Source organism: Diabrotica undecimpunctata, chromosome 6 (assembly GCF_040954645.1).
Source record: "Diabrotica undecimpunctata isolate CICGRU chromosome 6, icDiaUnde3, whole genome shotgun sequence".
Lineage (NCBI taxonomy): Eukaryota > Metazoa > Arthropoda > Insecta > Coleoptera > Chrysomelidae > Diabrotica > Diabrotica undecimpunctata.
Window position 1 is genome coordinate 71597320 of NC_092808.1, and position 22275 is coordinate 71619594.

General features: G+C 30.3%; 1 protein-coding gene and 1 long non-coding RNA gene across 2 annotated transcripts; one reads left to right on the plus strand and one right to left on the minus strand.

Annotated features, from left to right (window-relative positions):
* Positions 1-5780: 5780 nt before the first annotated feature.
* On the minus strand, positions 5781-6271 carry LOC140442680 (uncharacterized). Its single transcript, XR_011951105.1, has 3 exons — positions 6180-6271; positions 5974-6097; positions 5781-5862 (listed from the first exon to the last, which is right to left on the minus strand). It is a non-coding gene; the product is annotated as an uncharacterized lncRNA (long non-coding RNA).
* A 14271-nt stretch (positions 6272-20542) lies between these two features.
* On the plus strand, positions 20543-21070 carry LOC140444419 (uncharacterized). Its single transcript, XM_072536172.1, has one exon. It carries the CDS (start codon positions 20543-20545, stop codon positions 21068-21070), a length of 528 nt encoding a protein of 175 aa, XP_072392273.1.
* The last annotated feature ends 1205 nt before the right edge of the window (positions 21071-22275 follow it).

The following is a 22275-nucleotide window of genomic DNA, read 5'->3' on the forward strand; positions in this document are numbered from 1 at the left end:
CATTCATAATGATCTAGAAAGTATACGCCTATTATGCCATCGAAATCAATGTCTAAATTGAAAATAAAGACAAAAAGAGAAATCAAACGATTTCTACTTAGCGAAACCGAATTCAAATCTTAACCACTGTGTTTCCTAAAATTTGCGAAACAAACAGCTGGATAAATTACTCGGCAAGGGAATCTAAAATTGCATTCCACAAGCCGTTCATCCTGGTCAAAATTCGTAGTAAATTCAGTTTCTGGTACTTCAAACGAAGTAAATAACAAAACAGAATGACGGTATTAGATTTTTGTTTTGATACAGTGCAGCAACAACCGCTGATTCGTATTTCGACCTTCTTAGGTCTCTTTAGAACGGTGAAGTAGTCACTGCTCTGAACCAAAACAAAAATCTCTTCCGTCCTAGACAATAGTTATTAAAATAACTATATACAGACATAACTACGCCATCTACGAATTTTGACCAGGATGAACGGCTTGTGTAATGCAATTTTAGATTCCCTTGCAGAGTAATTTATCCAGCTGTTTGTTTCGCAAATTTTAGGAAACACAGTGGTTAAGATTTGAATTCGGTTTCGCTAAGTAGAAATCGTTTGATTTCTCTTTTTGTTTTTAGATGGCGTAGTTACGTCCGTATATAGTTATTTTAATAACTATTGTCTAGGACGGGAGAGTTTTTTGTTTTGGTTCAGAGCAGTGACTATACCATTCTGAAGAGACCTAAGAAGGTCGAAATACGTATTAGCGGTTGTTGCTGCACTGTATTAAAACAAAAATCTAATACCGTCATTCTGTTCTATGTGAAAATAAAGACTTTGTGAGGATTATTGTTAGTGAAAGGAATCAGGACAGATTCTGTTATTAACAATTTTTGATCGGTTACACTTTGAATAGTAATATTTTTCTTTAAGGGTTGTCTTGTTCTCTCTGCTAGGCTATCAGGGGCTTCACTATGTGTTCCTTCCGTAGATCACAGGAGTGAGGACTTCCGTAAATTCTTTGTTCCGTTAAGGGATGAGAATCCGCCGCTGCCAGTGAGTATACACGTGTTCTAGCAACGTTAGCCGGATCCTACTGACTTTGCGCTAATTGTTAGATCACTAATTACGTAATTAACTTAAAAAAAACTTTATTTGTTACACATTAAATAGTACAAAATTAAATTAATTTAAAATGACTACAATAACTGAACTGGTCGAAGTTGCAGCTAAGAGGGGTTCCGGCATCTGAAAATGGTAATTTATAGGTTTGGTATGAAGTGCTGAATCGCTGTTCCCACGAATATTGGCTAACGGTTGGTACAAAGTTCTACTGCGTCCTCAGCGGTTTCTATGGGAATGAGATGATGAAATTTGAAGTCGGCGAACTTAAGCTAGTTCAAGGTTAATATTTTCTCATATAACATATATATGTATGTATATATATATATATATATATATATATATATATATATAATATATATATATATATATATATATATATATATATATATACGTTGAAATGATATTATTTAAAAAATTAATTTATAAGTTACACATTAGATAATATTAGATATAAAAAAGTATTTGATTATTTTAAATAAGTTATATACTAGAGAATTTTATAAAAATATATTTATGTGAGGGCATTTTAATAAATTAGCATATAATAATTGTAAAAAGTTGTAGTTTAATGTTGTAAATATATTTAAGTGAGCCATGTGCATAGGCAACCAACTATACAGTAAATTGACAGACAGAAATTAATCATAATACGAATATAAAGTGGGGTTATAATAATAATGTTAGTTTAAAATGTTTAATTTATATATATATATTTAATGTTTTAAATGTTTATTCTGATCTGAAAAGCCTAAATGTCAACAAAATTATTAATAGAAAAGAATGGAATTCTCTGGATCACCGGAGATGGCCATGTTTGCGAAATGGTTTGTTCCAGAAAATTCAGACATGTATTTAATAGAACAAATGGAACATGATTTATTGCCAGATGATTCTAGAACAGAAAAAAAGATATAAATACCCGGTGATTTGGATTAGAAGCGATCAGTTATGAGTTACAGTTACTATGAGTCCAGTTTATTATGAAAGTTAGTAGACACATTTAGTTAGTGAAGTAAATTGTTCAGAATTTTCAAGAAGGCAGTCAGAAAAGTTTAGTAAGAAATATGAAAGTTAGTTGGAGTCAGTGAATCAGTTACAAATAGTCCAATTGTTTAATATAGTGAGTTAAATGAAGATTAAAAATTATGCATATATTTTAATGCACATTTATAATTATACACAAATAATTATTGAAGATTAAAAAAAGTATATTAGAAGTATATTGGAAGAAATTAAAATTATATTATGATTGGAGATTAGTATAAATCAACTTATAATAATTGGATATTGGTATATTGAAAAGAAGAATAAATATAAATGCTGTTTTGCTGGTTTGCTTGGTGGTTTATAAATGCTGGTGAAGAAAAATATATCTTAAATTGGTAGAAGCTGATAATTGGAAAAAGTAATTCCACAAAAACAAGGATAACCGAAGTACGAAGACATTCAGTGGTGATTAGAATCTATATAGTGGAAAACAGTTCATTTAGGCATTCAGTGAAAGAAAGGTACAAAATTTTGTTAATATAATTTAGTTAGTGTCATAACAGTTTCAATTTTGAAGATAGTTTGTTTAAATTTTACATTGTCTATAGAATTTAATTAGTTTTATAAGAATATCAATTTAAAGATAGTTTATTTTAAATTTACATTGGCTAGGTTAGATATATATGTGTTTCATAGTAGTTATAATAAAGATAATTTAAAAAAGTACTTACAAACTAATTCTTTGAGAACCGCGATAAAAACCCTATATATTATATTATTAAAAATACTCATTGCTCATCATTCAAACAAACAATACATCATAACAAATTTGGCACCCAACGCGGTGGCTCTCTATTTAAAAGAATTAGTTTGGGAAGATAAGTGCTCTCACATAATTAAATTAATTTTCATTAGAAAGCAAAAATTATAGATTTTATTTTTAATTATATTTGAACAAGTAAAGTCTCAAAATGTCTCAAGGAAAGAAAGGTACAAGAAGCAAAAAGAATGAAGAAGATGTGGAAGTAGAAACACAACCTATACAAGAGGAGAGTTTAGTTCAAGTTCCACAAGATACTGCAGAAATGAATCCAGAAAGAGAGGAAAATGTCAATATGGCAGCTTTGATGTCATTAATGATGCAGATGAACAAGACAATGGAAGAGAATACGAAAAAAATGGAAGAGAATACGAAAAAAATGGAAGAGAATTCAAAAGAAGTCAAAGAAGACATAAAAAAATAGAACAGAAAATGGAAGAGAATTATAGAAAATTAGAAAAGAAAATAGAAGATAATAATAATAAAATTGTAAAGCAAATACAAAAACAAATGGATAAAAAACTTGAAACTGCAGAGAAAAAAGTAGCAAATGAAATAAAAAGTATACGGAATGACTACAAGAAAAGGATAGACAATGAGAGGACAGAAGTAAAGAGGATTATTCAAGATAATAAGATAGATATAGAACAGAAAATAGAGTTGCAGAAATGTAACTTAGAAGTAAAAATTAACGAAGACAGGAGAAACACAGAAGAAAAATAAGACGATATACAACAAAATATCCAAATAAATAGTAATCAAATAAGAAATGTGGAACAGAAAATAGATGATATTTCACAAATGAGAGACATAGGGAGACCTTACTTAAATTTAACAAATGAGACTGGGATTAAATTCTCTGGTAATATAAAAAATTTGCATCCTAGAGTATACATAAATAGTTTAAAACATAAATTAAGATTTGTGAATAATATTAATGATATTAAAGATTATATTAGAATGACATTAAATGACAATGCAGCAACTTGGTTTGCTAGTATTGAAAATGATTTAGATAACTTTCAAACATTTGAAAATAAATTTTTAAATTATTATTGGGGTGAATTAGAGCAAGCAAAGTTTAGAGAAATTCTATATTTTGGAAAGTATAATCACAATTTAAAATCAAATATGGTAGATTATGTATTAAAACTGATAACAGTTGCAAAATATTTAGAACCACCACTTAGAGAGGATGAAACAGTCTTAAATGTATCTAGACATTTTGATGTTGATGTTGTCCAAACAGTAACTGTACAAAAGATTCAAACAATAGATAGTTTTATTAATTTTATTCAAAGAATACAAAGAGGCAATATGATAAGTAATAATAACAACAGAAAAAACAATAATAACTTTCAATATAATAAAAATGATAATCAACAATATAGACAATCATATAACAATAACACTAGGTATGGTAATAATTTACAAAATTTTAATAATAATAACAGTAATCAAAATAGACAAAATTGTAATAACAATACTAGTTATAATAAACAACATTTTAATAACAGTACTAATAATAATAGACAAGATTTTAACAATAGAAGAAATACAGAACGACCTAATTATAACAGACAGATAAATTGTGTTCGAAAGAATAGGAGCTGCGAAGACAGGGAACGAAATAGTACAAGGCAAGAAAATGTGAGTAGAAGTCATAGTAGGGAAAGACATAGGACATCAGATCCAAGTGGTCAGATACCATCTGACAATTCTAATAATCAAAATTTTGTGCAGTAAACTTTCTGAATTACAAGTTAGGCCATTGCTATTATGAAAAACCTTCTGAATTTATTTCTTTAGATGAGGATAAAATTATTGACTCTATTAATTTAATTTATATAAATGCTTTGGCCAAAAATAAAATGATTAAAATTATGATAGATACTGGTTCAGAAAGTACTTTAGTCTCGGAGAATTTTATTTTTAATACATTAAAATTATCAGATATAATAAAGATTCCAAAAATTAAAATTGTTGGTGCAAATAATAAGAAGTTGGGTGAAATTGATAAACTAGCCAATTTTAAAATTAATATTCTTAATAAAGAAATTAATATGCAAGGATTTATTGTCAAGGATTTATGTGTTGATATATTAATGGGAAATGATGAATTGGAAAAGAAGAAAGTAAAGATAGATTTTGAAGAAAAAATGGTAACTTTGGAAGGGCAAATAATTAAATTTATGCAGAAAGATGAGGTAGAAGAAGGAATAAGAGTTGATAGGATATTATTAAAAGAAAATAATGATGTTTATGAAGAAGAAATGTATTTTGATGATAGGGAAATGTCCCAAAAGAATGTAAAGAATAATTATTGTAGTGAATATTTAAGGAATGGAAATTTTAAGCAGATGGATGCCTACGAGGTGTAGTGGTAAAATTGGAAGCAAGGAATAATGAGTACATAATGAAGAATAATGTTATTTGTAAAGAAGAAGATATGATGAAAGTTTTAAATTGCCCTGAAGAATATAAATCAATAGTCGTTTCCATATTGCAGCAACACAAGGGACTTGTCAATAAAGAAAATAGAATTGCACAAAATTATATCCATAGTATAAAAGTTAAAGAAGAAAAAGATTTTAAAACAAAATCATACCCAATACCATATAAATACAGAGAAGAAGTAAACAAAACAATTAATATTATGTTAGAAGATGGAATAGTAGAAAGAATTACAGAAATGTCATTTTTCACCAAAATCGATTTACAGCATAGTTTTTGGTTAATACCTCTAGAAAGAAAAAGTAGACAGAATACAGGATTTCAGATAGATGGAGTAGTATATCAATTCAAAGTAGTACCATTTGGACTTCAATCATCTTGCAGTGCTTTATGTAGATGTCTTCATGATATTCTGGATCAATATGAACATTTTGTAATTCACTACATTGATGATATATTAATTTTTTCTAAAACTGCTGAAGATCATGAGAAACACCTAAAAATTATAATAAATAGATTAGACAAAGTTGGACTAAAAATAAATCAAGAAAAATATACAATTTTTCAAAAAGTAGTGATATATCTAGGTTATAAACTTAACACTAACAGCTTACTGATATATCCATTTTATTCAATAGACTTGATTTGTTAAATAGATGGTAGATTTCATTATTTTGAATCAATTTGACATCATATTTATTGTCTGATACATATGGAAATTATTTTGTACCCTAAAAATCATAATTTTGGGTTAGATACAAAATTGATTCTATAAATAAATGTCTTTCTAATATAATAAAGTATAAAACTTACCAATTCATATGGATGAAAGCCTGTTGAATTGAAGGAATTCCTAGATTTTGTCTATAAATAAACTTAAAACAATATGGACACTTAGATTATCTTTATACATTGTAATTGTAAAATATAAACACAGAAACTTCTATTTGACATGAGAGTTTGACCATAGAATAGCCGAACTGTGCTCCGTTGTTCTCTGCTTTGACATAGACAGCGAACAGGGATGTATTTGATAGAACAATTAAAATAGGAAATTAAATTATTTCATTTATTATAATTACTAAGGTATGTGGATAAGAAAATTAATATTTAAAAAAATAATAAGTAAATTATTTATTTTAAATTTAATTTTGGGGTGTTGAAATGATATTATTTAAAAAATTAATTTATAAGTTACACATTAGATAATATTAGATATAAAAAAGTATTTGATTATTTTAAATAAGTTATATACTAGAGAATTTTATAAAAATATATTTATGTGAGGGCATTTTAATAAACTAGCATATAATAATTGTAAAAAGTTGTAGTTTAATGTTGTAAATATATTTAAGTGAGCCATGTGCATAGGCAACCAACTATACAGTAAATTGACAGACAGAAATTAATCATAATACGAATATAAAGTGGGGTTATAATAATAATGTTAGTTTAAAATGTTTAATTTATATATATTTAATGATTTAAATGTTTATTCTGATCTGAAAAGCCTAAATGTCAACAAAATTATTAATAGAAAAGAATGGAATTCTCTGGATCACCGGAGATGGCCATGTTTGCGAAATGGTTTGTTCCAGAAAATTCAGACATGTATTTAATAGAACAAATGGAACATGATTTATTTCCAGATGATTCTAGAACAGAAAAAAAGATATAAATACCCGGTGATTTGGATTAGAGGCGATCAGTTATGAGTTACAGTTACTATGAGTCCAGTTTATTATGAAAGTTAGTAGACCCATTTAGTTAGTGAAGTAAATTGTTCAGAATTTTCAAGAAGGCAGTCAGAAAAGTTTAGTAAGAAATATGAAAGTTAGTTGGAGTCAGTGAATCAGTTACAAATAGTCCAATTGTTTAATATAGTGAGTTAAATGAAGATTAAAAATTATGCATATATTTTAATGCACATTTATAATTATACACAAATAATTATTGAAGATTAAAAAAAGTATATTAGAAGTATATTGGAAGAAATTAAAATTATATTATGATGGGAGATTAGTATAAATCAACTTATAGTAATTGGATATTGGTATATTGAAAAGAAGAATAAATATAAATGCTGTTTTGCTGATTTGCTTGGTGGTTTATAAATGCTAGTGAAGAAAAATATATCTTAAATTGGTAGAAGCTGATAATTGGAAAAAGTAATTTCACAAAAACAAGGATAACCGAAGTACGAAGACATTCAGTGGTGATTAGAATCTATATAGTGGAAAACAGTTCATTTAGGCATTCAGTGAAAGAAAGGTACAAAATTTTGTTAATATAATTTAGTTAGTGTCATAACAGTTTCAATTTTGAAGATAGTTTATTTAAATTTTACATTGTCTATAGAATTTAATTAGTTTTATAAGAATATCAATTTAAAGATAGTTTATTTTAAATTTACATTGGCTAGGTTAGATATATATGTGTGTTTCATAGTAGTTATAATAAAGATAATTTTAAAAAGTACTTACAAACTAATTCTTTGAGAACCGCGATAAAAACCCTATATATTATATTATTAAAAATACTCATTGCTCATCATTCAAACAAACAATACATCATAACAATATATATAATACATATATATAATATATATATATATATATATATATATATATATATATATATATATATATATATATAATATATATATATATATACAGGGTGATTGATTAATGTGATGAAGCTCAGTAGATCTGTTATAGTAAAATTTACAAAAAAAACTTATGTTTTTTAAACAGAACACCCTGTATTTTATTTTAAATTTTAAATCTGCTTCACTTCCACATCGCAACAATGTAAAGTTTTATTACGTTATACCGGGTATTTAAAAAGTTATAACCAATATTACCTGAAAATCGTATCAAGTTTAACTCCCTGTATAATTAAAAAGGAGTATATGAACATGGATCTATTGCGACCATAGTTTTTTAGTAATTGATAAAAATTATAAAACATATTCGTTTTCCTAATATTCGTTAAATCAAATACAGGGTAAGTCAAAATGCAAGTACATTATTTTCTTGGTAATTTTAAATAGAACACAATGTATTTTATATCACTATCGAAAAGTAATATCGTCCTTTAAATTTTATGAAGTACTCTCTATACCTAAAGTTATCAGTTTTTTTGATATTTTTATGTTTCCACCAAAGTATTTATTTGGTAGATATTTTAACGTTTACCAATAATTATTGTGAGTTGGCCATGATTGATTTGTCAGAAACGGACAGTTTGACATTCTTGTTGATTAATTCAGTATTGGGTACACCGTAAAGTAGCAATAATTATTATTCAGTAATTAATTCAATTTAAATTAGCAATAATGAATATTACTACTGATGAAATGGTAGATATGATCTGGATATTGGGGGAATGCAATAAAAATTCATTACTATCAGCTAGAATTTATCAAGAACGGTTTCCAGATAGGCGGCAACGTAGACAAGATACATTTGAAAAATTAAAAGATCGATTTAACCCCACTGGTTTAGTGAATTATGAAAAACATGAACGAACAAAAACTAGTGTGACAGAGGAAAACGAAATGAGTGGGTTGATGGCAGTTAGAGAAAACCCACACACAAGTATAAGGAGTATTTCCAATGAACAAGAACTTAGTTCTAGCTCTGTTCAAAACATTCTATCTAAAAACAAGATGCACCCTTATCATATTTAAAAGCACCAATAATTAAATAATGATGATTTTCAGAAACGAGTATTATTTTGTGAATGGGCCTTAGAAAAAATTAATGAGCAGAGAGATTTTTTTGATTATGTCCTATTTGGTGATGAAGCTACATTCCATCATAACGATTCTGTTAATGAGCATAACTTTCACTACTATTCAACAAGTAATCCATACCACATAGTAACAAATAGTCAAACAAGATGGTCTCTTAATGTGTGGGGAGGTATTGTCGGTAAACATGTAGTAGGACCATATTTTTTTGAAGATAACTTAAATGGTGAGATTTATTTAGATTTTATCGTAAATCAGTTACCGATATTATTAGAAAAGGTTCAACTTAATATACGTGAACAAATGTGGTTTCTACATGACGGTGCTCCTGCGCACCACAACGAATTAGTACGTGGTGAACTTAATGATCAGTTTGGTGAAAGATGGATCGGAAGGGATGGACCGGTAAGGTGACCCCCCAAGGTCACCAGAAGTCAAGAAAATGGACTCATATTTTGGGGTTACGTTAAAACAAAGTACATAAAATAGCTCCAACAACAAGGGATGATATGAAAAATAGAATCCGAATTCCATTTCAAAATATTTCTTTACAAATGCTTAGTAATATAAGCAACACTTTCAATTATCGCTTTCAAGTATGTACTAGCGGACCAACTCGACATCGAGTTTTTTAAAAAAGTTTTATAATTTAAAAAAATCTACCGGAAGTAAAAATATTTTTATCAATAACTCAAAAACTATAAATGATAATTTCGTGAACTTACATTTTTGAACTCTACGTTGAATTCTCTATTGATTTGACTAATAAAAACGAAACCGGAAGTCGACCTCAAAACCGGAATGCAATTATTAGTTGATCAAATGTCGACATGGATATCATTTAGCAGTTAATTTTGCATTCTGATCACGAATCCGGTGTCAGATTTGCTCTATCTTGACGTTTTATGCGCGTTTCGGATCACTTCCGGTGTCGGATCGTAACCGGAAGTACATATTTAGATTCGTCTCGACGAGACCTTTCGATCCATATATACATTGTGGGGTCTAAAACTTAAAGTAAATTTTAACTTCCGGTCATCTCAAAACCGGAAGTGAATTTTTGTACCAACAGTATATTTTGACAATCTCATACGTAATACTAATAATATTCCGAAAAAATATTTTAATTATCTAATATGGTTTTTGAGTAAAGTCGTGGACAAGAAAAGGGCTTAGCGTTTTAGTATATAAGATAGATATTTTGGGAGGTCATTTTGAACACCTTACTTAACCCTAGTACCACAAGGTGGAATTTGCGGAACGTTAGCAACAAGGTGGCGTCATATAAGACAGATAAACCCGCTCTTTATATTTAAATCCCTGCTATTTATAACTTTAGTTGCTACGGTAAAAAGTGTGTTTAATAGGTATTAATTAACATTAGATACTGAAATTGAGATTTACTAACACCAAAGTTATAACAATTATTAGAAAATTTAAAAATGTGCCGTATTCGTAACTTAAACTATAAAACTAAAGAAAATATTGCGTCACCAAATGTTTTTATCAAAAAGTGTGTTTAAACTGGTAAAATAAAAAAGATAATAGAATTTTTACAAAAAAAAAGTCATTGACAATCTACACAAATGCTAAGGCGATGTTCGGAGCATACACTTTTATGGCAATGTTCACATTTATTTCAAGCATTTCTGTTCTTTTTTCGGGGACAGAAGTCACATCGGCCTAATAAATCATTTATCTTTTGTGTAGTTCCTTGTTCTTCTTCGCAATTCAGAAATTTACGAATATCATTCCTAATTTCTCTTGGGAGGCGTGTATTGGTCATTCTTTGTTTGAAATAATATTTTACAAGGGAATGTGATAAATGTTTCAGAAAAGCGGACCGTTTCTGTAATTTTGTTTTGCAGTTACATGCAGGCACGTAAGAAACTAACGTGCTGTTTTCGTCAAAAACAAACAAAGATGAATCAATAAGTTTTCCGTTTGTTTCCACTAATTGCTTTGGAATATCAGGTTTACTTTTTCTGATTGTTCGTACCAGCGTTAAATTCTTTTCCTGTAATTTTTCTGCGGCTTCGTACGAGGTAAACCAATTGTCCATAGTGCAATTTCTATTTGTCCCATAAATATCTGTTGTAAGCTCAAGCACGTATTGTGTTGGAATCGAACATTGACTTTTCTTTTCTCCTTCCAATATAAGGTTTAGCAGAGGAAATATAATATGTTTTCGCATCACACATCGTAACGAGTTTGAGACCATATTTATCGGGCTTATTTGGGATATACATCTTGAAGGGATAACGGCCTCTAAATCCTAAAAGCGTCTCATCAATTGTTACATATTCCGATGGAGTGTACATTTGTCTACAGGATTTCTCGAACATATCCCAAATATCCCTGATAGCTGCAAATTTATCAATCTTTCTTCTGTCTTCTCTCGTTTTCTTATTATCAAACCGTAAACAGTTGATCAGAAGTTCAAAACGGTTCTTGTTCTTGGTTGTCCTAAAGAGAACAGGTCCAAAAATTGGTGACCATAAATCACTGTGTGATATGGGCATTTTTTAAAACACCGCTTAAATATAACAGTCCAAACAACACTCGTATTTCGACACTATCCGTTGCTCCAAGATACCATTGCTCGCTCTTATATCTAATTTTCTTTCTTTCGATTTCCTCATTAGTGAACTTTACAATTATATCCACCAGTTCTTTGCTAAAAAATAAACTCTAAATTTTTTTTGGATCTACCATATCTTTTGCTGTTCCTTTCGGTCCTGGCGAGTGAAGAACCAAGTTTTTTTTTCGAAACCCTGGTATTTTTGCTATGGAAACTATTTAGACACCACCTACGCCCATTTTTAGCATATATAATACTTTTTGTTTTGGACTTATTTGTACTTTCTGCTGCAATTTCCGGAGAGACATCAGGATTGTCTGGAATTAAGGCATCAAATTCATCATCCTGCGTATCCTTTCGACATCCAATCTATGTTGTCTTTAGTTTCACTCTCATCGCTTTCTACAAACTCATCTGAGTCGCTAAAACCTTCGTTCGCCAATTGTTCTAACTTAAATTGCGTCAAAGGCCGTCTTCTCTTATAGCCATTGCTGCAACCGGGTGTAGCTACATCTAATTTAGGCCTCTTTGAGTCCATCCTTATACTACACACTATGCAACAATTGTAAGAAATAAATAAATAAATAATTTTAACAAAACCTTCATATTTACCGCCTTAAAATTCCAAACGTAAATAACAAGGTGGCGTCGTATGCGACCGCTAGTGTAAATCTCAAAACTGACAGAAACTGGTGCACTAACCTACTCAACGATCAACTGGTAACTAAAAATGCGAAAGGTAGATAGATGCTTAGCTGCGTCCGGACAATGAAATCAGTTTAAGAGCGGATAGTAGAATTCGTCGGTCGCGGGCGACGCCACCTTGTGGTTCTAGGTTTAAGTAAGATAAGTTAAAATTACTGTTGTTTTTTATTTTTTTATGGGTTGTTATTTTTTTTAATTTTCGGTAAGTTATTTTTTATAAATTTTATTTGAAATAAATTGTTTTCTTTTATGTGTCGTTATTTCGATACTAAATTAATAAACAATAATGTCAAATTGTCAGTTTCTGACAAATCAATCATGGCCAACTCACAGTAATTGGGTTTGTTCGTACAGACAAATTTCCAATCGGTTGGCAATTACACACTGCGCAGGTATGATTGGAAACTGTAAGAAACTAGTTGCAAATTTTGATGCTCTGCGAACAGATAATTTGGTCTGTCAATTCTTGTCAAAATTGACAGAAGCCAAACGCGTTCGATAAATGTCAATATAGAAAGGTTATGTTATAATAGGTGATATAGACGCTAGACGTATTGGTTATTAAACAAAAGATTTTTTACTTATATATTTTGAAAAATGGACGAAATACAACAATTTATAATTCTTCCTACAGACCACGATTACCCACGGTCCATTGAAGGAAATATTTCCGAGAATGAGGATGTGAAAAATTTTATGTGGACAACAAAGTCGACTCTGTTACTCTTGTAAATGTATAAAGAGTTCAGAAATTTAGTGGGTACAGTGAAAGTAAAAAACTGTAAAAAAATGTGGCGATTAATTGCAGAAAAATTAAAAGAAAATTTTGGTATATCCACTTCTCCCTCTCAATGTGAGAATAGGTGGAGAGTAGTTGAACGCAACTACAAGAAGTTTGTGGACAATAAGAACCAGACAGGAGCAGGCCAGAGAGAGTTTGAGTATTTGGGACCAATGGAAGAGATCTTGGGTAAAAAAAAATATTTCACCTACAGTTTTATTGTCAACATCGACAAGATCAAATATTTTAAATCCTGTTGAAGAATCACAATCAACGGAGCCTGCAATAGAACCCATGGTAGTAGACACGGAAAATGCTGGCCCTTCTAAGATCCAAAGAAAACTGAAAGTAGTTAGCAGAAACAGGAAAAGTGCTGGGAAAAATAGCGAAATATTAGAGATGATCAGGAAAGAAAAACAACAAAGGCACAAGGAAAAATTAAGTTTTGAAAAAGAGAAATTTGAGAAATTGTATCAATTGGAAATTAAGAAACAAGAGGCGAAAGAAAAGAGGAATATTTTAATAAAAGAACAAATAGAAGTGCAAAAAGAGACAAATCAGCTTTTGATTGAAATTTTAAATAAAAGACCAGTGTGAATACTATTTATTGTTATTTTTAATTAGTCATCTTTGAACTGTGTATGAATGTTTAGTATTAAGTTTTGTTTAGAAAACAGGAATTTTATTTTTAATCTAGAATGATTTTGCACTCTGGTGTACTTCCTTTACTTTAACATGTTTTTATTCTATTTTTTTTTGGTAATAAACTAATAATTCATTATTTCAAATTTTTATTAAGGAAGGGCAAATCAAAACCAAACATTGATGCAAATTGTGAAATTTCAGTTTAACAAATACAATGTTTCAGGTGTAATTTGTTCTGAATGAAAATTTTTTATATTTTATACATTTTTATTAAATTATTAGAAAAAAAGCAATATTAGTTAAATGGCAGAATGTTTAAAATTTCATTTCTCTTTGGAAACCTTCTCTACGTTCAACATTTTCTGCTAGTCTCACGTTATCCATGCCTTCCACATAATCTTCAACAATAGCTGCATCATCTGGAGCATCTTGATTTCTGTCTGGAAAATCATCTTCTAGCCCCAGATTGTGTAATACACAGCAAGCTCTAATAAAATTGGCAATATCATGATCATCCCTTAATTTTAAATGATACAACTGGCGAAATTTTTGTTTCATTACTGCCAAGCAGTGTTCAACTACAATACGAGTTTTTGATAAGCGATAGTTATAATTGCGTTGTCTTGCTGTTAGATTACCTAAATCTTTAAATGGAGTCAGTAAATTCTGTTTACAAGGATAACCACTGTCTCCTAAAATATAATTATCGCCACATTTTTGAGATAGAGTTTGGCCAAGAGGAGAAGCATTGGTTGAAAATTGTTCCATTATATGTAACTGCTCCTCTTGAGTTGGCCACAATATTATTTCAGGGCTTAAATTACTTAGAAAATATGTTATCCGCTGAATAACTTTTCTTAATGTGCTGATTGATATACAAAATCTATCAGACACATCCCTGTATGATGTTGCTTCATGACCAGTAAACCACAAAAAAATCAATGTATAGTCTATTGCACTTAATTTAACTTAATATTCTTGAGCAATATGTCTGCTAAGTCTGAAATGTTCCATAAATTCTTCATCTCGATACCGTGGAATGATTTCCTCTAAATAATTTTCATTTTTGTGCTTAATGCGACGATTAAATACTATTCATCACTTGAAGAACTAAGTTCATTCTGCTCGAATATCTAAAAAAATTACAAATTTAATATCCTACATTTACATGCTTGTTAGTTTTAAAGATTGTTTAAATTATCCACCAGAAAATTTTTAAGAACATAGACCAAAAATGACGAACGTGGTTTTATTATTTCAATATAAAAAGAATAATAAAAATGTTTATATTTTAATGATTATATTATACATTTTAAATAGGAATGTACTTACGTTCATGTTGTACTGTTTATTTATTTATGTTCAAAAATTCCGACAACAATAAAAGTAGATAAGGAAGCGGGGTCCTGAATCACTTTGGTAACCTGTCCATCAGGGTCTCCGATGTGAAGGTATCGATGCCATGATTTGACCTTGGGGGTGTACAAGAAGTACAAGAAGTGATCGACAATGACCAGAGGGTTGTAAGAACTGGTCGCTTATCGCTTGATCTCTTCTTCTTCTCTCCCGAAGAAGTGATCGACAATGACCAGAGGGTCGTAAGAACTAGTCGCTTATCTCTAGATCTCTTCTTCTCAGCCGAAGAATTGTCACCTACGTTACCTGTATGTTTTTACACTTGTCTCTTCTTTGTCTTACCTGTCCTGAAGAAGTAAAAGAATCGGTCGACAATGACCAGGGGGGGTGTCTTTGAGTGGAACGGACCACCTTGTATGTCGAGTGCAAAACTCATCGCTTATCGCTTCATCTCCTCTTCTTTTCGTTAAATTTGTACAGGGTGATCGAAAAAATAAATTTTGTATTGAGACTTGGAAATATTTTAGGTGTTGTTGCGTCAAAATTTTTTTTTTGTGTACGATGCTTAGATATATCTGTATAGCCTGCCTAGCCTAGCCTGCCTAGTCTTATCTTTACTTTTGAAACTTGTAGGAAAAGGAAAAATAACTATGTATCACATAAATGCTTTATTGTGTATATATATTTTAATGATATATGTGGGTAGATGTAAATAAAACAATATTGGATTGATACTATAAATTTTATTTGTTTTGAAACAAGTTATTTATTTTAAATAAATGTATCCAGCAAAATTTTGTCAGTAATCAAGATGTGTCTTGAGGTGTACATGCTAGACGAGTTTTATTCAAGGCTCTCAACTTTTAACAATTGGAAGGGGAATAAATTTGAAATAGAGTTAGCTGCTTGTGGATTTTACTTTCTCCAAGTGGAAGATATAGTAAAGTGTTTCAAGTGTGGCGTAGAGATTTACAAATGGGAATCAAATGACAATATAATCGAAGATCACAAAAAATTTAGTCCCGATTGTGCCTTTGTAGAAAGAGTTTATCCCATTTTTCAGAGAATCAACGACAACAACAAATAAATTGTGAGTGAGAACAATAAATATGCCTGTTCCTGTGAAACATAAATGTCCAAAGTGTGGGGGTGACACTGAAGAACGAAATGACCTGTGTATAAATTGAGAATTGGAAGAGGTGTACAAGGAAGAGAGTGGTGCTAAAAATATACCTAGTAGAATGTATGTAAAGAGACAGAGACCGCAACAATAAAAAATAATGTAATCGCATGATAAAAAATTAGAATAATAAAATAGCTGTAAATATAACATAAAGCTCATTTTTATTTTGCCCTTTGAATATGCCTGTACCTGTGACATATAAATGTACAAAGTGTGGTGGTGAAACTGAGATTCCAAATACACTTTGTGTAAATTGTTACTTAAAAAGTATATTTAGACAATTTGGTGGTGACAAAAATAACCCAAGTCATCTATTTATCCAAAAATAAGTATGCCTGTACCAGTAAAGTATAAATGTCCAAAGTGTGGTGGGGAGACTGAAATATCTAATAGAAATTGTATAAACTGTGACTACATAGAATATTTGAGATCCAGATATGGTGCTAAAAATATACCAAGTAGTATGTTTGGTGAAATGTGAGGTCAGTTGTCTGAAGAAGAGAAAAAGTATATAAAGACTTATATTTAGAATAACTATGTATTAATTTGTAAATCGTCTACGAGTACGCTACCAATATGTTAAACGCTGTCATTAATAAATTACCTTTCGAAATGCACATCCCTGGAGGTTATAGGTTTTGTGGACCCGGCACCAAATTACAGAAACGACTAGCACGAGGAGATAGGGGAATAAATGGATTAGACGAGGCGTGTCGTGAACATGATATTGCATATTCTCAAAATAAAGATCTATCCAAACGACATAAGGCTGATAAGATTCTAGGTGAAAAAGCTCTTGAACAGTTTCGATCGAAAAATACAGCATTTTCCGAAAAATTGGCAGCACTTGGTGTAGCTGGTGCAATGAAAGCAAAAGTGAAATTAGGTATGGGTCTAGGTTCTACTAAATATAAAGCTGTAACAAAAAGTTGTAATAAAGAATTGAACAAAGCTAAAAATAATTTAGAAAAACTAACTGAAAATATAGACCATTGTACTTTATTACTCCAAGGATTAACTATTTCCAAATCAAGTAAACGCAAACAAAATATCCAGCACAGAAATAAACAAAAAATACAACAAAAGCTTTTAAATCATAAAAGAGCAAAAGAAATTAGAGATGATATGGATGTAGACATTTTAAATGAGTTCGCTGTTGACTCTATAAACAGAGGAGACACAAGAAAAACGGAAAAACGGAAAATAAGTGATGAAAATATTATGGGTGCTAAAAAGACAAAAAATGATGTAAACGAAATATTGAACAATACTCAAAAAAGAAAACGTGACGTCGATAACGATACTATGGATGACCAAGCAATTAAAAAAATAAGATATAATGTATAAATATAAAAAATAATTTTATGTGATTTGTAATATAAATAAAATTGGTCACGAAGTATTTTTACTACATTTAAAAAAAAATACATTGACGCAAATCTACAACACGCTATGCAACGTGATTAAATTTTTATTTCTTCATCGAAAACACATTATACATACAATAAACATATTTAACGATAACGCTGACATCAATGCATTTTTAGGTCAAATAGGTCACCAAAATACATTATATGCAGATAAGCACATTTTATTTAGATAATGATAAATTAATTTTGGAATAATAAACGTTTTAATGATAAACATGTTTTGTACTATTTTCTGCATTGCAATAAAGATCAAATAGGTCAGTCAATTACGTTAATATATATTTTTTTATTCTTACTATTTAAATTCGGTTAATTTTAAATTGATCTATCAGTTAGTCAGTGATACTAATTCAGTCTGAGTTGGTAATAAGCTGTGTGTTAACAGTTCAACAACGAAAAAGTAAAACAGTGAAATGGGAGTTAAGAGTTGTGTTGTTGAATTCCATGGTAAGCAAAGAGACAATGCCAGGACAAGACTCTCCACGAGAGAATTTAGTAGGTATCGGCAAAGAGATGAGGGTGTTCAAGAACAACAACTAGGGAGGCTTAACCATTTCGAACCCCATAGGGATGCCGATTACCCACTAAGAAGGAGACCGCTACCATTTCCAATCGAAGGAATCAACCACGTTAGAAGACAGTGATTTTAAAAAATTTTTATGTAATCAATAATAATTAATATATGCTCTATTTTCTCTTGTCGTTTTTTTTTTAATAAAGACTTGTTGTTGTGTGTATTATGGGTAGTTGGTTGGAAACAGTCAAGATGGTTGGTAATAATAAAAAGACAAGAAACAGCACTAAAAGAAAGGTCACATCCTCCTCCTCATCTTCTAAAAGAAAAATTTCAAAGCAAAAGTCATTTAGTTTATTGAGAGTAATTCGAGACATTAGAAAGAAACTATTGGAAAGCAAACCAAGAACGTTAAGGGAAGCTATTCAACAAGCATTACGAATTGTGAAATCCTACAAAAACATTAAAAAACCACGTGGTCGAGTAATCCAAGTTCCAAAAACTGGGGGTATATTACCTCTAATACCGATATTTGCTGGGTTGAGCGCATTGGGCACTATTGCTGGGGGTACATCAGCTATCGTGAAAACTATTAACGACGCAAAAGCAGATAAAGAAGATTTACTCGAAAAACAACGTCATAATCGTAAAATGGAAGCACTGGCAATTGGAAAAGGTTTATACTTGAAACCATATAAAAGTGGAATGGGTACTTTTTTATGAATAAGAAAATGGATCAAATAAAAATTCCAAAACATGCTTTGACAAATGTAGAGTTACAAAAATATGCAAAATTAATGAAAATCCCACATTTTAGAGGTGTAATGATGAGAAATGGGTTTCCGAAAAAAATTTGGCAACATGAGAGTGGAATTATTAATTTAGACAATAAACACGGTCCTGGAACTCATTGGACAGCTTACAAGAAGAATAAATCCAAAGTCGTATATTTTGATAGTTTTGGTAATCTGAGACCACCGTTGGAAGCTATATCATACTTTAATTCAAATGGTTATTCTCAAATTGTTTATAATCATAAAATTTATCAAACTTATAACACTGTAAATTGTGGACAATTGTGTTTAGATTTTTTAAATAAATACCCTTTTTAAAAGAATATTCTTTTATTTACTCTATGATTATCGTTTGAACATGTCGTACACTTTTGTGTTATCTGGAAGAGAATCGGTGTTATCAACAAAAATTTACCCACCAATTATTTTAAACGAAAATGAACAGTATGTACTAGGTTTAATAGATTTCATGTCATACAATACAATTCCAAATGTAGACCAAACAAACAACAAGTTTTATATAGATGGTTACGATATAACGATTCCACATGGTTCTTATGAAGTCGAAGATCTTTCAAATTATTTAACTGAAAAAATAACTGAATTAGAATTAAAAGTAGATCAAACACCAGATAAAGATGATACAGAAATTAATAAAGGAAAGAGTCAAGAAAAAAATAATACAATTGGTAAAGGTGTGCCTAGAAAAAATCATAATATAGATCAACCTACAAGTTTGATATTGAGAATTAATAACAATACACTCAAATGTGAAATAAAAATCAACAAAGTAATCCATTTTGAAAAACCAAATACCATTGCTCCCTTATTGGGATTTACACCAAAACGGCTCTCACCTTTAAAGACTCACGTAGCTGAGAATCCTGTGCATATCACAAAGGTTAATTCTATTTGTGTGGAATGTAATCTAATCACTAATTCATACGTCAATGAAAACCAAGGTCATATCATCCACATGTTTTATCCAAATGTCTTACCGGGTTACAAAATTGTGGAAATTCCAAAAAAGGTAATTTATTTACCTGTCACAAATAGATATATTGATGAAATTTTCATTAAAATAGTTGACCAGGACGGTAATCTTGTTAATTTCACACGAGAAGTTATTACGTTAAGACTACATTTAAAAAAGTATAAATAATGGTTTTAATTTACAACTGTAGCAAATTTAATCCAGATGTGGACAGTGTATATAATATTAAGAGTGTTGATAAAAACATTAGTGACAAGCAGACTCTCAAACCGTTGACAACAGAAAACAAAGTCTTTTTAACATCACTAGGATTTAAAATAAAACACAACAACGACAGTGACAGGGAAAAAGAAAAGAAATACTTGGTGTAGAATAAAGTTTTTTATTAATACTAGAATACTAGGGATTTTCTTGAGGTGTACTTGTAAGAAGAGTGAATATGAGTTTTAACATTTTAAATATTGGAGATCGTGTATTGGTTGACAATTCAGTTGTGAGTAGAGAAATGCACAGTCATTTACCCTATGCCAATGCAACTTTTAATCATTGTGATGAAATAAGAATACCAATTCAGACTCAAGATATATACACCCTACCTTCTGAGAGTTATCTGTATATTGAAGGACGTTTAACGAATGATGGGAAAGAAAGCAATACTTTGCGCTTTATTAATAATGGTTTGATGCATTTATTTGATGAAATACGATATGAAATTGGAGGCTGTGTAATAGATAGAGTGAGAAATTTAGGTATAACAACGACAATGAAAAACTATGCTTCGTTCACACAAACTGAATCTAATCGATACAACTGTATAGGTTGGAGTATTAATGACACACCAACAGTTGCTGATAAAGCAGGAAATTTTAATGTTTGTATTCCACTCAAACTTGTACTTGGATTTTTTGAAGATTTTACAAAAATTCTTATTAACATACGCCAAGAACTCGTATTGATAAGAAGTTAAACTGATTTAAATGCAGTAATGTCTACAGTAGAAACTGAACTGAAACCAAAAGTGGAAATATTTAAATTAATATGGAAAATGCCTCATATTCAAGTGTCCGATTCAGAAAAGATACGTTTATATAAATTTATTGAAAATGGGTCCAGTTTGGAGCTTGCATATAGAAGCTGGGAATATCATGAAATTCCTCTACTACCTCAGACAATGAAATTTAACTGGAATGTAAAAACTACCAGTCTATTGGAGAGACCACGATTTGTTTTGTTTCCACTACAAACTGCCAAAAAGAATGCAATAAAAGAAGAGAACAGCTATTTTGATCACTGTAATCTTACAAACTTAAAGCTATTTCTAAATTCTGAAATGTACCCGTATGACAATTTGAACTTGAACTTTAGTAAAAGACATTATGCCCTTGCATATGAAATGTATGCACAATTTCAACCGTCGTACTATTACAAATCCATAGGAGATCCATGCCTTACTATGTTACAATTCTGTGCTGTTGCTCCGATATTTGTTATTGATTGCAGCAGACAAAATGAATCAATTAAATCAGGAAGTGTCGATATGAGAATAGAAATAGAAACTAATAAGAATATCCCAGCTAACACAACTGCTTATTGTATAATTATACATGACCGTATTGTTAATTATAATCCTCTAACCAATGTAGTTCAAATGTTTTAACTGTAGTTCATCTAATGAAGCAAATCTGTACTTTGGGTTTTTAAGTATAAATAAAAAGTTAAAAAAAAAGTTTACTCTTATTTAACACCCTGTACACAATAAATATTTTCATAACCTTGTTGACATAAGTGTCTAATTGGGGGCTAGACTAGTACCAAATCTGAAAGCTGTTCAAGACCTGTTCAAAGCTGATCAGGACCTGTTCAAGACCTGTTCAAGACCTGTTCAAAGCTGTTCAAGACCTGTTCAAGACCTGTTCAAAGCTGTTCAAGACCTGTTCAAGACCTGTTCAAAGCTGTTCAAGACCTGTTCGAGACCTGTTCAAGACCTGTTCGAGACCTGTTCAAGACCTGTTCAAGACCTGTTCAAGACCTGTTCAAAGCTGTTCAAGACCTGTTCAAGACCTGTTCGAGACCTGTTCAAGACCTGTTCAAGACCTGTTCAAGACCTGTTCAAGACCTGTTCAAAGCTGTTCAAGACCTGTTCGAGACCTGTTCAAGACCTGTTCAAAGCTG